Source organism: Aquarana catesbeiana, linkage group LG05 (genome assembly GCF_042186555.1).
Source record: "Aquarana catesbeiana isolate 2022-GZ linkage group LG05, ASM4218655v1, whole genome shotgun sequence".
Lineage (NCBI taxonomy): Eukaryota > Metazoa > Chordata > Amphibia > Anura > Ranidae > Aquarana > Aquarana catesbeiana.
The window spans coordinates 498,093,460-498,106,659 of NC_133328.1; the positions used below are offsets into that span (position 1 = coordinate 498,093,460).

At 43.0% G+C, this 13,200-nt stretch overlaps 1 protein-coding gene across 2 annotated transcripts in view; it reads left to right on the top strand.

Annotated features, from left to right (window-relative positions):
* SPIDR (scaffold protein involved in DNA repair) overlaps positions 1 to 13,200 on the top strand; it is a 1,065,859-nt gene that overhangs the window by 114,968 nt on the left and 937,691 nt on the right. For both annotated transcript variants that reach the window (XM_073631564.1, XM_073631565.1), the window contains exon 5: positions 9,655 to 9,812. In XM_073631564.1, coding sequence (XP_073487665.1) covers positions 9,655 to 9,812 — 158 coding nt within the window. The remainder of the gene's footprint in view (positions 1 to 9,654; positions 9,813 to 13,200) is intronic.

The window sequence follows — 13,200 nt, forward strand, 5'->3', positions numbered from 1 at the left end:
TATGGTCTCGCAAAACGCGTCAGTTTTTCTGATGCTTGTATATATTGTATGACATTTGTATCAATGCAATTTTATCATGTGCAATTTATTTGGCTTAGCTATTGTTCATATTATTCATGTATGTATACCATTTTTGAATAAATACCTATACTTACCTACCTTTGTTACTTAGTGGCAAACTGCTCGCCTCATTCAAAGTCCCAGGGCGACCTTTTGTATATTTGATGTGGAGTACAGAGCGGAAGCACTTTAGACATTCAGCCCAGGGTGCCTAGTGTTTACCCTTTTGGGGTGAGGTGCAAACTGCTGTCCACCCTTCTGGTGATGCGGTGCAGGTTTCCAACACAGCCGGGGTTAATGGTGCTTTGGTGTCATTTAGTTGTGTTACTGGGGGGTGCCATGAGTTCCCTCTGTACGCATAGTTTTGCACCTACACGAGTGGATTCTGCTGCCCTCCAATGTGAGATGAGTGGCACTGGGCCTGCAAGGTCTGAAGCATGGAGCTACCCCGTCCACAAGAGGTTACTGTGCTTGCACACCCTGCCTCTTACTCTTTGGAAATGGTACGCTGGTCGGGCAACATCTCCTAGTTCTCCCATCTGAGTGAACATTGTAGCAGGTTACACTTGCAGATCCTAGATTACAATGGCCTTCAAGTGCTTGCAACAAGGCATCCCCCCTCCTGCTCCACTGCTACAGAGTTCCATAGTACCCCTCAGAAGACACTTTATTCACAGGTATGGCAATCCTTTCATTCTCATGCCAGGGCCTTCTGGGCCAAGACGGACATAGATTTCATGCTTGAATGCAACATCCTAGAACTCAAGGGTGAGCCAGTTGCCCTTTCAATGCTTTACTCCTCTATTATGAGGACACCCGATGAGAGTCTAATTGCTCTAATGGAAGCAAGTTTGATCCCCTTGTGGCAGAACTTTACATTCCAACACTATCCACTGCTGATATCCAAGGTGTAGAAAATTGGCAGGCAGAATTCCCCAGTCATCAACGTCTGGATCCAGGCAGTGGGCTTTTTATTAGGAGGTCTTTCAAGCCCTTTGCTGTAAGTGCAGAATGCCAGATGTGAACCTTCTGGCACCCAGAATTCAACAAAAAAACTGGACGGATTTATGGTCAGGCCTTTGCAGTGGACGCTTTGGAAACGCTGTAAATTCTGAGTCCAATCTTTGTGATAATGATTATCCCTTCCTGAGACCTCTATGCCTGGCCTGAATATAGCAGAGACAATCACTGTGGACAGTCTTCTTCAGATAGCTGAACTCGCCAAACAATCCACAAAGTTCATGCAGAATCGATAGTATTTTAGGTGGTCAAAAAGGAGTATTGGCCTTTCATAACCCTAGTGTGTATCTTGTAGAAAGGAAGTATTCGAGAAGCCCACACAGAGGAAAAGGATATTACCTGACAAGAAGGGGAAGGAAATACAGAAAATAGTCACAGGGTGACAGCATAAAAAAAAAATAACCAGAAAATAATACACAATGTATAAACAAATGCAAGTGTATTTTCTATGTACTTTGGAGGCAGCACACACCGTGTGATCAGCTCAACCTGATCTACCCATTTCCACCCTTACAGATTTTCTTACACCTAATCTGTAGGATCAGGAGGAAGGGCATTCCTGTGACCTTCTATGCACCAAATTGGTCCAGAAGGATGCGGTACTCTGATATAATCAAGCTACTGGCCCTACAATACCAGTGCTCTATCTTACTTCTAAGTTGCAGGCTTTAATGACATAGCAGTTGAAATCACAGATCTGAGGGACAGGGTTTTTTTTTTTTTGGCCTAACCATCCCTACCTTCTTGAGGCTAGGAAATGGGTTTCTCGTAAGTTCTACCATTGCACCTGGCCCACTTTTCTTGGTACAGGTTGAAGAACTTTCACCCTAGAAAGTACTTCATGGAGTGTATTCTGTCTTTCCTCCAGTCTGTTGTAGACCAATCATCTAGCCTTTGGTACAGGTAGTCTTGGATGTTCTATTGCAGAGACCGTTTGGCCTCTCACTTTCTGGTAAAGGCATTTGTTTAGCAAGCGGCTCATATCATTTTTATTTTTCACAATAAAGTTTTTATTGGAATAAAATTAGAGCATCACAATTACACAAATAATCTCAGTTGTATAAAACATAATAGATATAAGGAATTCAAGAGTATACAATATATCGTAGATCTATTGATAGTAGAGTCTGTTTTGTTTTACCTTTAGTATAACAAGAATCATTAACCTAGCTGGGATTCCTAGTCATGACCAAGGACTCACCTTGTTATATAGGTTTTTATAAAAAAAATGTTTTTAAACTCGAGAACTGCTATGATACAAGGTTACGGGAGATAGAGAAATAGTGTAGATGAAAGGAAAGAAAAGAAAAAAAAAAAGGAAGAAAGAAGATTTAGGCAATCCATGAGGTTGTTAAGTGCCTGTCTGCTCCTCATGCAGCCATAAGGGATTTAAATTCTTAAGAGTATTTGAATATGACCCATACTTTCCACAGTGTGTTAAATTTCTCTGTAGTTTCATGAGCTATGGCCCTAGTTTCCTCCATGCCATACATATTGTGCACATTAAGGAGCCATTCTTTATTAGTGGGTGTTTTTGTGGTTTTCCAATATCTGGAAACTAAGGCTTTTGCGGCTGTAAGTAGAAATCTAGTTAATGATCGTATCTTAATTAACGATTATATCTTTTCAATGGGCCATTAGATATATGTAATAGGCAGCAAGCTGTCATTAATGGAATTGAAGTATCTGTAATGTGTTTAATTATGTCACAAACCTTTTGCCAAAATGGACGTATCAGGTCGCAATCCCACCATATATGTTGCGTGGTACCTTTTGCCCCATTGCATCTCCAACATAGTTCTGAAGCTGTGGGGAAAAAATTATGAATTTTTAATGGTGTATTGTACCAATTTGTCAAACGTTTGTAGGAGTTTTCTTGGTTGCGTGTGCTAATTGAGCATTTGTGTGCAAACACACATCCATGTAATCATTGATCATCGCTAGAAGCAGTATTTAGGGCATCTTCCCACAATCTTTTGTGTTTATTTAGTTCAGTGGAGCCTGAGGATTGCAACCAAATATATGCCAAAGAAATAGTCTTTTCTGTTTTTTCAGCCTTTAGACATACCTCTTCAAGTGGTGATAAGGGCCAAGTAAAGTACTTGCGTCTATTGGGGTTGGAGGCGAAGCTATAAATATGGCAGTATTCCCAGTGTGATAATGTTTCTTGTCCGCTTACTTTATTCACTTACTTTATATACACCTTGTCCTTCTCAAAACAGTGTGTCACTAGTAAGGGGTTTATCTCATCTTCTGTATTTTCTGGTCGCATTTTTAGACCTGGTGGAAATTCTGGGTTATTACTAGTTATTACTAGTGTCTTTGATAATTTCCTGTGCAACTTTTAACGTGGCTCCTACGATTGGATGATTTTTTAGTTGCATAGGGCAAGTGGCTCACATCTTTCCTACCCCAGTGTTCCTTCCTTTGTTTCTTTCTTGGATCGCTGTTCTTTAGAAGCCAGAGCTATTCCTTGTCTGACCTTACTAGTAAGGTGGTCTTTCATGTGCCTAACACTTCTGCAAGGAGAGTCTTACAGGCTTTTTCCAATAAGGAGAATTTCTTTGTGTTGCACAAAGACAGGGTTATCTCGAAGCCTACAGCCTCCTTTCTCCCAAAGGGGGGTCTCTGCCTTCCACCTTAAAGTGATTGTAAAGGAAAAATTATTATAAAAAACAAAAAAAAACAAACATGTTATACTTACCTACTCTGTGCAGTGGTTTTGCACAGAGCAGCCCAGATCCTCCACTTCTCAGGTCCCCCGCTGGCGTCTGGGTCCCTCCCCCTTGCCGAGTGCCCCCATAGCAAGCCGCTTGCTGTGGGGGGGCACTTGTGTGTGCTCGCTCCTGAGCCAGCTCTCTGTGTCTATAATACACAGAGAGCGTGGCTCAACCCTGCTCCCACCTCACTGGCTATGATTGACAACAGCAAAAGCTGATGGCACCTGTTTCTACATCTAAGCCAATCAGGAGGGAGAGCTGCAGGTCTCGTGCACATCGCTGGATCAAGATGAGGCTGCACACTGAAGGTATTTTTTATCATGCAGGAGTCTTGGTTCACAGCGCTGAGATGCGGGAACACTGCGAATCCAATGTGGGTTCCCGCATCGCACCTGACTCGCAAGGCAGTTCACACTGCCATATGTGAACTGCTGGGAGTGTCATACAATACAATGTTAATGACACAAAAATCTTCAGCCTTTATAACCACTTTAATTATGATCTTGACCTTCCATCCTTATGTCCTGCTCTGAATCATTCTAAGGAAATTTTCCTGCATTGTCTGACTGTAGTGCATGCTGTGCAAGTTTAGATTTTGAAAATCAGATTCTTAAAGAAAGCAGACAAGTTATCCTTAGAGCTTATAGTCTGATAGTTAGGGTTCCTCCTGCCCTCTTAAGACACACTCTACCAGATCAGTGAGTGCTTTGTGGGCATTTCAGCATCAGGTATCTATTTCTACGATTTGCAAGGCTGCTAGTTGAGCTTCTGTTAATATGCTGTACCAGGTGGATGTACAAGCCTCCTTTCATGCTATTTTCAAGCGTAATGTGCTACAAGCTTCTTTCAGTCTGTTGAGCCTTGCTTTACTTGCTTGTTTTGTGGACCTGTTGGCATTGTTAACTGTGTTGACCAACTTTCAGTTTGACTGTTTTTGAACTCCCATTTGTAATGATTTAAAAGAGAAGTAAAGGTTTTTGCTTTATTTTCAGTATCATACTTGCCTAGGTGGATGCAGCATCGGTCCCTCGGCACCTCTACACAAAACCGAGTGATCGATCACCGCCGATCACTAAGTTTTCAGAGCTCCATGAGCAGAGAGCTTAAAGCATTTGTTAACCCAAAAAAAACTGATTCTGTTCCTTTAAAGCATGTTATACAGCACAGTGCTCCTGGCGATCAAGTGACTGGCTGTGTCTCCTTTCTCCTCTCCTCCTCGCGTCCCGCTGGCGTTAGGGGGGAATCCTCGGCCCCACCCGCTGCTTCTGCAAGATGGGCAGAGAGGAGACACAGCTGGTTACATGATTGCTGGGAGCCACTGTGAGATAGGGTGAAGGAGTTATTTTTTTTAATGAAACACAGAGACAGTGGGGCACTGTATAAGGAGACAGAACAGATTATGTAAACTACTGAAAGTGGGCTAACAACCACTTTAAGAAGGTCAGTCTGCTCTTCTCCCTCCGCGCTCATTGGAGCGCTAAGCTGTGGAGGGGGCAGAGCGGACCGTCTCAGGCTCCTGGCGGATCCAGACTTTATTGACTCGATGCGGTACCTGGACTGATTTCTGTGACGTCAGTGGAGAGCGGACTTCAGTCTCTGTGATCCATAGGAGAACCCCAGCCAAACAAGCTTTGGCTGGACTTCTCCTTTCAGAAGTCTGTCTCCTGTACTGTTTGATCAGAAAAACAGGATTTTTGACTTGCCAGTAAAAAACCTTTCCCTGGAGTACAGTACAAGACACAAGACTCCCCTTCCCACTGTTATTATGATCTCTCTATTGCTTGCTGAGGCTAGCTAGGAGTGAGATGGAATATATAGAGGGATGCTTCTGCAGCCTTTTTTTTTTTTGCTAGTGGCAAATCACCTGAAGGTAGCTGGCTATAACCCAGTGATAATGATTTAAAGAAGTCTGTATGTTATCGTAATTGTGCAGGACACTGGCAAAATATTCAGAGAACCTGGGTTATAGGATTGTACCTTCAGGTGATTGGACACTGGCAAAGCTTTTAAGGTCATGCATCCTGGGCGCCCCCCCCCCCCATAACCTACCCCAGAGTCCTCATTTTTTTTGCTAGTGTTCAAAGGTGATTGACTATCATGGAGAAATCGCAACAAATGGCCTGAATCTTCTGAATCTGTCACAATTCCTAGGACAAATAATGGATTAAAAACAAATGGCCACCGCCCCCACGTATAACTGACCTTTGCAGCAAGGGGACGTACGGAACAACTTTGCTGCCATTGTGCGCCCCTATGCCTTTAAGGAGGGGTGGGTTGCCTCCAGTCTCACCTGCCCTCTGCTTATCCATTATAATGCATGTGCATATGGAGGCTCTCAAAATTTGGAATTAGGACTGCAGATAATACTGGGGTGCCGGGAAGTGGCTCTGCAGCCTACCCATTTATTTGCAAATGCATGCAAACTTAACCCCTGTTTTTAACACATACTGTTAGACAGGATAATTTGTTTGGTTGCAGGCTGGTCAGTAAGTTGAGCTGGATATTTTCTTTGGTTTTGTTTGACAAATAATGGATTAAAGCAGATCTTGACCCAAAAGGGGAAGTTCTGCTTTTCCGCCTCCTCCCCTCCCTCCTCTATCATTTTAGCAGGTTAGCAGTTACCCACTCCCACTTCTGCTCGGATAACCTAGTTGAAGCAAGTGGATGTTCAGTCCCCCCCCCCCCAGCAAGCATCCTTCTGGGACACATCATAGCTGGCTTCCCTTGGTAAATATGCCGACTCTGGGGACCTGAAGAGCCAGCCCAGGTGAGGATGGTACTGGATACTTGGACAGGTAATTGTTCGTTTCGCTGTACTTCTCTTGTTCATCACAGGAGTGCAGTTTGTTCTGCACTCCTGTGACCTGTTTTCAGCAGATAGCGGGCTGAAGCTTGCTGTCGGCTGACATTAAAGAGCCGGTCCAGGCTTGTGAAAGATCGTGACCATATGGTCGGGATCTGAACACATGCCTGGAGCGGCACCTGGCTCAGCCTCTCAGTGAGCCGCTGAGAGACTGAGTTGGCTCCTCCGGCCACTCCACAGACCACTGCTCCAGTGAGTGCAGGGGGGTAAAGCAGAGAGCCGAGAGCCGATGACTGACAGTCACTGGCTCTCTGCTCAGGGAGCTTTGAGAACCAAGTGATCAGTGGTGTTTGATCGCTCTCTTCTCAGTGTTCTAGCTGGCGGTGGACAGATGCAGCATCGGACAGATGTCACAAGAGGGAAGGTTATTACCCTCCTCCGGAGCCTCTATCTCCCTAAAAATGCAGAGCACCTAACAGCTCAATCCAGGCTTCACCTTCAACTCATTCCAAAAGTCTTCTTGCCAACAAAGTGGCACCCTCACGCCTATGAGTGGGTGGACATCTGTTACAGCTTGTCTCTCTCTGGATTAAAGATGTCCAAGACCTGTGGGTTCAATTAGTGGGTTCAAAGGGGTACAAATTGGAGTTCAAAACTTTACCCCCTCACTGCTTTCTTTTCTCAAATGAACCAAAGACTGCCAAAGGACAGTCAGATTTGCAGAATGCCCTGAACCATCTCTTGTTCCATGGAGTAGTTGTGCTAGTGCTTCAAGTGCCACAAGGCAGATTTAAAGGATTCTATTCAAACCTGTTTACAGTACAAAAGCCCAAGGGGGGTATTTGTCCTATTTTGGACTTAACACCCCCAGCAAAACCTTTCAAATTCTAAAACTTTGCATGGAATTCGCAAGGTAGGTTATTACATCTCTGAGACAGGGGGAAGATGTGTTATCCTAAAGCTGACCATTCTCAATTTTCTTATTTAATTTTCTTTAGATTTACCTTCAACTATATAGTACAAGGGCCTGCCTGATTGCATACAAGTTGAAAGTGTTTACATTTGACCTCATATTGTATGGTTTTGGTAAATCTTAAAGGAAAATTGTATAATGTATGGTCAGCCTTAGACAACCAAGATGTTCCCATTTGTCTACCTTGTCGGTGCTTTCTGTGCTTCACAGTGGCAGATGATGTTGCACTGCCTGTTGGCCTATCCTCTGTTCCTAGAGTTTTCACAAAGGTTACAAAGGTTAGATATTCACAAAGGTTCTAGCACCTCTTCTCTTCATCAGGCTGTTTGGACAATCTTCTATCGGACGAGCATTCTAGAAAACCAGTAGCCGACCGACTCCCAATCAGCGCTCTCAGCCAATCGGAGTGTTCTGGCGGGGGAGGGCAATCCCCCTGTCTGAACACAACAGCTCAGCGGGGGAGATCGCTGTACGAATTCCTTGTTCTTAGTACAGCAGCTCCGATCAGAGCTATCCGTTTTTTTTTTTTTGTTTTTTTTTTGTTCAACCCGCTAAACAAAAAAAAAACTGTGTACCAGGCTTTATTCACACTTGCAAGGTGACACCAGCATTTATATGCTATTAGAGCACAGCGTTGGGTGTGAAGGAAAGGATATTTTGGAAATGACTCCCTACCTATCTGACCTGTGCTAGTTTTTGGTTGCCCATCCTCCGGACACATAGAACGGTTTGCCAGCAGGATGTGGATAAGCCCCTAGCTCTCTTTGCTCTGCTTGAAACATAGATGATGGTGTGCCCTTATCTTCTAATTGATGTGTCCATCTAATTGGATTATGGATGACCTTAGAGGGCTTTCTAACACCTTTTGTGTATACCTTACCTTATGAGACCCTCCTACCCCCCCCCCCCCCCCCCACGGGAGTGAGATGGCACACACCTGTAGAATTCCAGTGAATGTATAGTTTTAAGGCGTCACAGTGGTGTAGTGGGTAGCACTTTCGCCTAGCAGTAAGAAGGGTCGCTGGTTCGAATCCCAACCACGACACTACCTGCCTGGAGTTTGCATGTTCTCCCTGTGCCTGCGTGGGTTTCCTCCGGGTACTCCGGTTTCCTCTCACACTCCAAAGACATGCTAGTAGGTTAATTGGATCCTGTCTAAATTGTCCCTAGTATGTATGAATGTGAGATGTGAGTTAGGGACCTTAGATTGTAAGCTCCTTGAGGGTAGGGACTGATGTGAATGTACAATGTATATGTAAAGCGCTGTGTAAATTGACGGCGCTATATAAATACCTGAAATAAATAAATAAAAAAAATAAAATAATACAATGAGAATTGAGGGTTTCATCATTCTGATCGTTAACATGTCCTGAAGGAAGATATATCAAAACGTGTCAAGTCTACATGTGGAGTGTATTGGATCTAAACAAATACTTAAACCCTATATTCAATTTTTTATTATCTGGTTTGTGTTTTTGCTATTATTGGATGTTATAATTAAAATGTATGTTTTTTTTTTTATATACACCACGCTTTTTCCTGGTATCTATATGTTCCTTTGTTACTACCACTGTTTGTATAAGCTAGATGTAGGGAAAAGGACATCTAACTCACAGTATATTGGATAATCCACTTTCAGCATTCATATGCAGAGTTTTTTATAATATAGAAAGAAACAATATACATTCTTTTTAACAGCAGCATCTTTCTGTATTTAGGGTTAAGCATTGTCTGTAATGCCCTTTATCCTATAAATGTCTGATATAATGTACATATAGTAGATAATATGATTAAAGTGGTTCTAAAGTCTAGGTGTTTTTTACCTTAATGCATAAGAGGCAAGGGACTGTAAGTACTTTTTAAGTACTGTATAATATCTTTTTTATGTTAACAAAATAATAAAAATGTTGACTTTAATATGACTTTAACTATTGGAAGATTGCTATTTTCTATGTGGCAGAATAGACCCTGAACTAGCCAAAAATGTATGAAACACAAATATTTACAGATTGAAAAGGCAAGCCTGTAACAGTATTAGTCAGCTAATGATGTTGCTTAATTTTATGTGCTTTATGCAGTTGCTGCTGATGGTATTACGATTACTGATTTTCAAGATGACAGTGATCTGGAGTGTTCGGATAAGGGTAATGCGTCTGAAAGTGTTGTGGAGATCTCAGACTCAGAATCTTCAACCAGCGATCTTTTTACATCCCAGCAGTGTGAGCCACTTTCCAAAGTAAGTTTTCTTTCAATAAAATGTATATGATAGTCTGACACTATTTCTAAACCAACTACTGTGAGAGTTTCTGATTAAAAAACAATGAATTAGATGGGTGTTGTTTAGACAGGTGGAGTTGTGTATTGCATTCTAAATAAATAGTTGTTGAACATACCTTTCTTTACAGTCTTGCTATTTAGAGCAGTGGTCGTAAACCAGTGGTCCGTGGACCACTGATAGTCCACGAGAAAATGTTGGTGGTCCCCAGGGGTTCTGCTGTAAATCAACATTGTGGCAGATGTATACCACCCAATGTTGTTTCCGGTGCTGTTCTCAATGCGCGTTGACATTCAATACCGACAGAGCGCATTGACACACAATGCCTCCGTGTGTAGTTCCGGCTCCTTTGAACTCAGAGAGAGGCATTGGGAGTAGTGCAGAGTGTGAAGTAGGAGGGAACTTCCAATGGCAGCGCTGATGAGACTGTGGTAGGTAGCACAGAGCTTGAGCACGTGGCTGGATAAGGAGGTGAGATCCAATAATGAGTCTGTGTTTGGCAGCAGAGTGATGCAGAGCGGAGCAGAGAGCCGGAGCTTTGTGTGTGTATAGGGCAGCAATGTGATCCAGGAGGAGGGGGCAGAGAGCCGGAGCATTGTGTGTACAAGGCATGCAAAATTCATGTTAGTGGTCTGCAGGTTTCAAAATTGTGAGTTTAGTGGTCTGTGAGGTCTGAAAGGTTGTCATCCACTGATGTAGAGCATTGGTGACCTTTGACATCACTAAAGGCCTGCACATGATATTTAGTGAATGCAATGCTGCAGAAAGTTGTCAAAGACTGAAGACATGCAACAGGAGATGGTCTCTTGTCCATCTTTGCCCCTTCAAACCCTTTTTCCCTCTGGGCAAAAATAGGACTGGGCTCTTTTTTTGCAGTGCCTTGAGAAGGTCTGTACTGTGTGGTGACTTACCCCTTTAGGCTGCATTCAAACCTGGCTGTTTGGAATCGCGGGCAAATTTGAAACGATTCTACCCACAATTTCAAAACGCCCAGGTGTGAATGACAAATCCCACAAAACACATTTCAGATTGATGCAGCCTAACTCTTTTGGCTTAACCTTAATCTGTGTCTGCTATGGATTCAATTTTGGAGGTTTTTCTGCAGGTGTATTTTTGACCCAAGTGTCTCCCACCTGGGCTCCCCTAAACAGGAGAAGCAACAGGATGCTGGAGCTATTTATTATATGCAGTCTGTTCAGGAGCATTTCCAACTAGATCTGCACTTGATCCAGCTGAATTGTAAGGTTTCTCAGCCCACAGTTGAGCATTTATCTGTTGGAATGCTATAACCTGCTCCCACTAAGGCCCCTTTCACATGGCCGTTCCGGTCAGGTCAGCCTGTCAGTTTTTAAGGGGGACCTGATCTGAAGGTCCATCTCTATTGTGTCCATTTACACCAGCCTACTTCTGGGTCTGATTGGGTCCGGAAGGGGATCCATCCTCTTCTGTTTAGGCAAAGCTTAAAAAGGCCACTGCCATCAGAAAATACCATTTTCCATGAAGATGTATATTTGGTCAGCAACAATGTTTCGGTACTGTAGGTGGTATGTGTCAAAGTAACATCCACATGAATGGCAGGACCCAAGGTTTCCTGCCAGAACATTGCCCAAAGCATCACATTTCCTCTGGCAGCTTGCCTCCTTTTCATAGTGCATCTTGGTCTCAACGCTTCCTTGGGTAAGCGATGCACACGCACCTGGCCATCCACATGATGTAAAAGAAAACATGATTCCATCAGACCAGGCCACCTTCTTCCAATGCTCTGTGGTCCAGCTCTGATGCTCACGTGTTCATTGTAGGTGCTATTGGCTGTGGATCCTAATCAACATGGGCACCGTGACCGGTCTGTGGCTACGCAGCCCCATGTGCAACAAACTGTGGGGCACTGTTTGTTCTGACACCTTTCTATTGAAACCTGTTCACTTGCTGCCTAATCGATCCCATCCATTTCAAGTGCTATTGTAACAAGAGGGGACTTGAGGCCACAGAGAGGCCAAGCTCGATAAACAAAGTGAAAATTTATAAAAAAATATTTTGTTTAATCTTTTTAAAAAAGACAGACATGAGACAAAACACTGATAAATGTTTACAGAACTATTTTGGTAAAAATATGATACAGAGCTTAATACCACTTTCTCGACATGTTTCGCTTTCTTAAGCTTCTTCAGGAGATATAATGTGGCATCTGATCAACTATAGAATAGGAGATGAGCTATAAATACTCATGTCCAAAGATATATATAACAACCATATTAAATTCAATTGGTATACAGGTATACATCAATACAATACATTTTTGAGTATGGATCATTGCAAAATATAAATATTGCTACATAATGTGTCAGCGGAATTACAACAAAAAATAATAATACATTTGAAAACAATAATGAATCGTAATGATATTGAAAAAAAAAAAAGAAGAAAAAAAACACCACAAACAATCCACCTTACCAGTATCGTAAAAACTGGAAGTAACTGTAGATATGTATTTGAAACTCGAAATTGTGCACACATGGGTTATGCCTTCCAGCCCTGACTCCTTGGTAAGGCATGAGAGAGCCAAAAAGGATCTCGGTATGTAGAGTAGATAAAACTCTCTATAAAAAGAGAAGGAATCAAATACATTGGTGTCAAAAGGTAAGCATCAGGGAGTGGGTATTATAAGAAATACTTGTAGTAAACCACCCTGGGGTAGTGAAAGATAAATAAGAATATTGGTTGCAAATACCTCTTCAGGTGAGTACAATCAATAAGGTTTCAAAGTCACATCCAGAGGATGGTTAAAAGCAAATTGCCTCTTAGTAAAGGGTTCCTTAAATACAGCGGGAAGCAAGCGCTACTTTGCAGGATGTGAAAATGACCCCACATGGAACCTGCGGGTCAAACAGCATAAGAAGGCGCTATATTTCCCATAGCTGGGGACCTATAAATTTAAAAAAACAAAAAAAAGAAAAAAAAAAATTTTTCACCAGTAGGAAGATAATGATAGTAAACGGGAACAAAGCTGATAACAAATCCATGACTGGAGCGGAGAAGGAGAACGACAGAGGGTGGCGGGGAACACTTCGCTTTATACCCCTCTCCAACGGACCAAACGAGAGGACCACGCATGCGCATGCATCCAGGCTGCAAAGTGGCGGCAACGTCAATGACGCAGGAGCGTTCATTGACCGGCGCCCATTTTGGAAAATCCGGTGCCCGGAGCAAGACACAGAGAGAGCCCTCGGAGATAGACAGAGGGAGGACAATGGTGCCTCCCAGTCTACGAGGGGAAAAAAAGAGACTGGAAAATAATGGAGCTGGGATGCTTGAGCCTCAGGCGGTCCTCATAAAAGGGGCACAGAGTAGT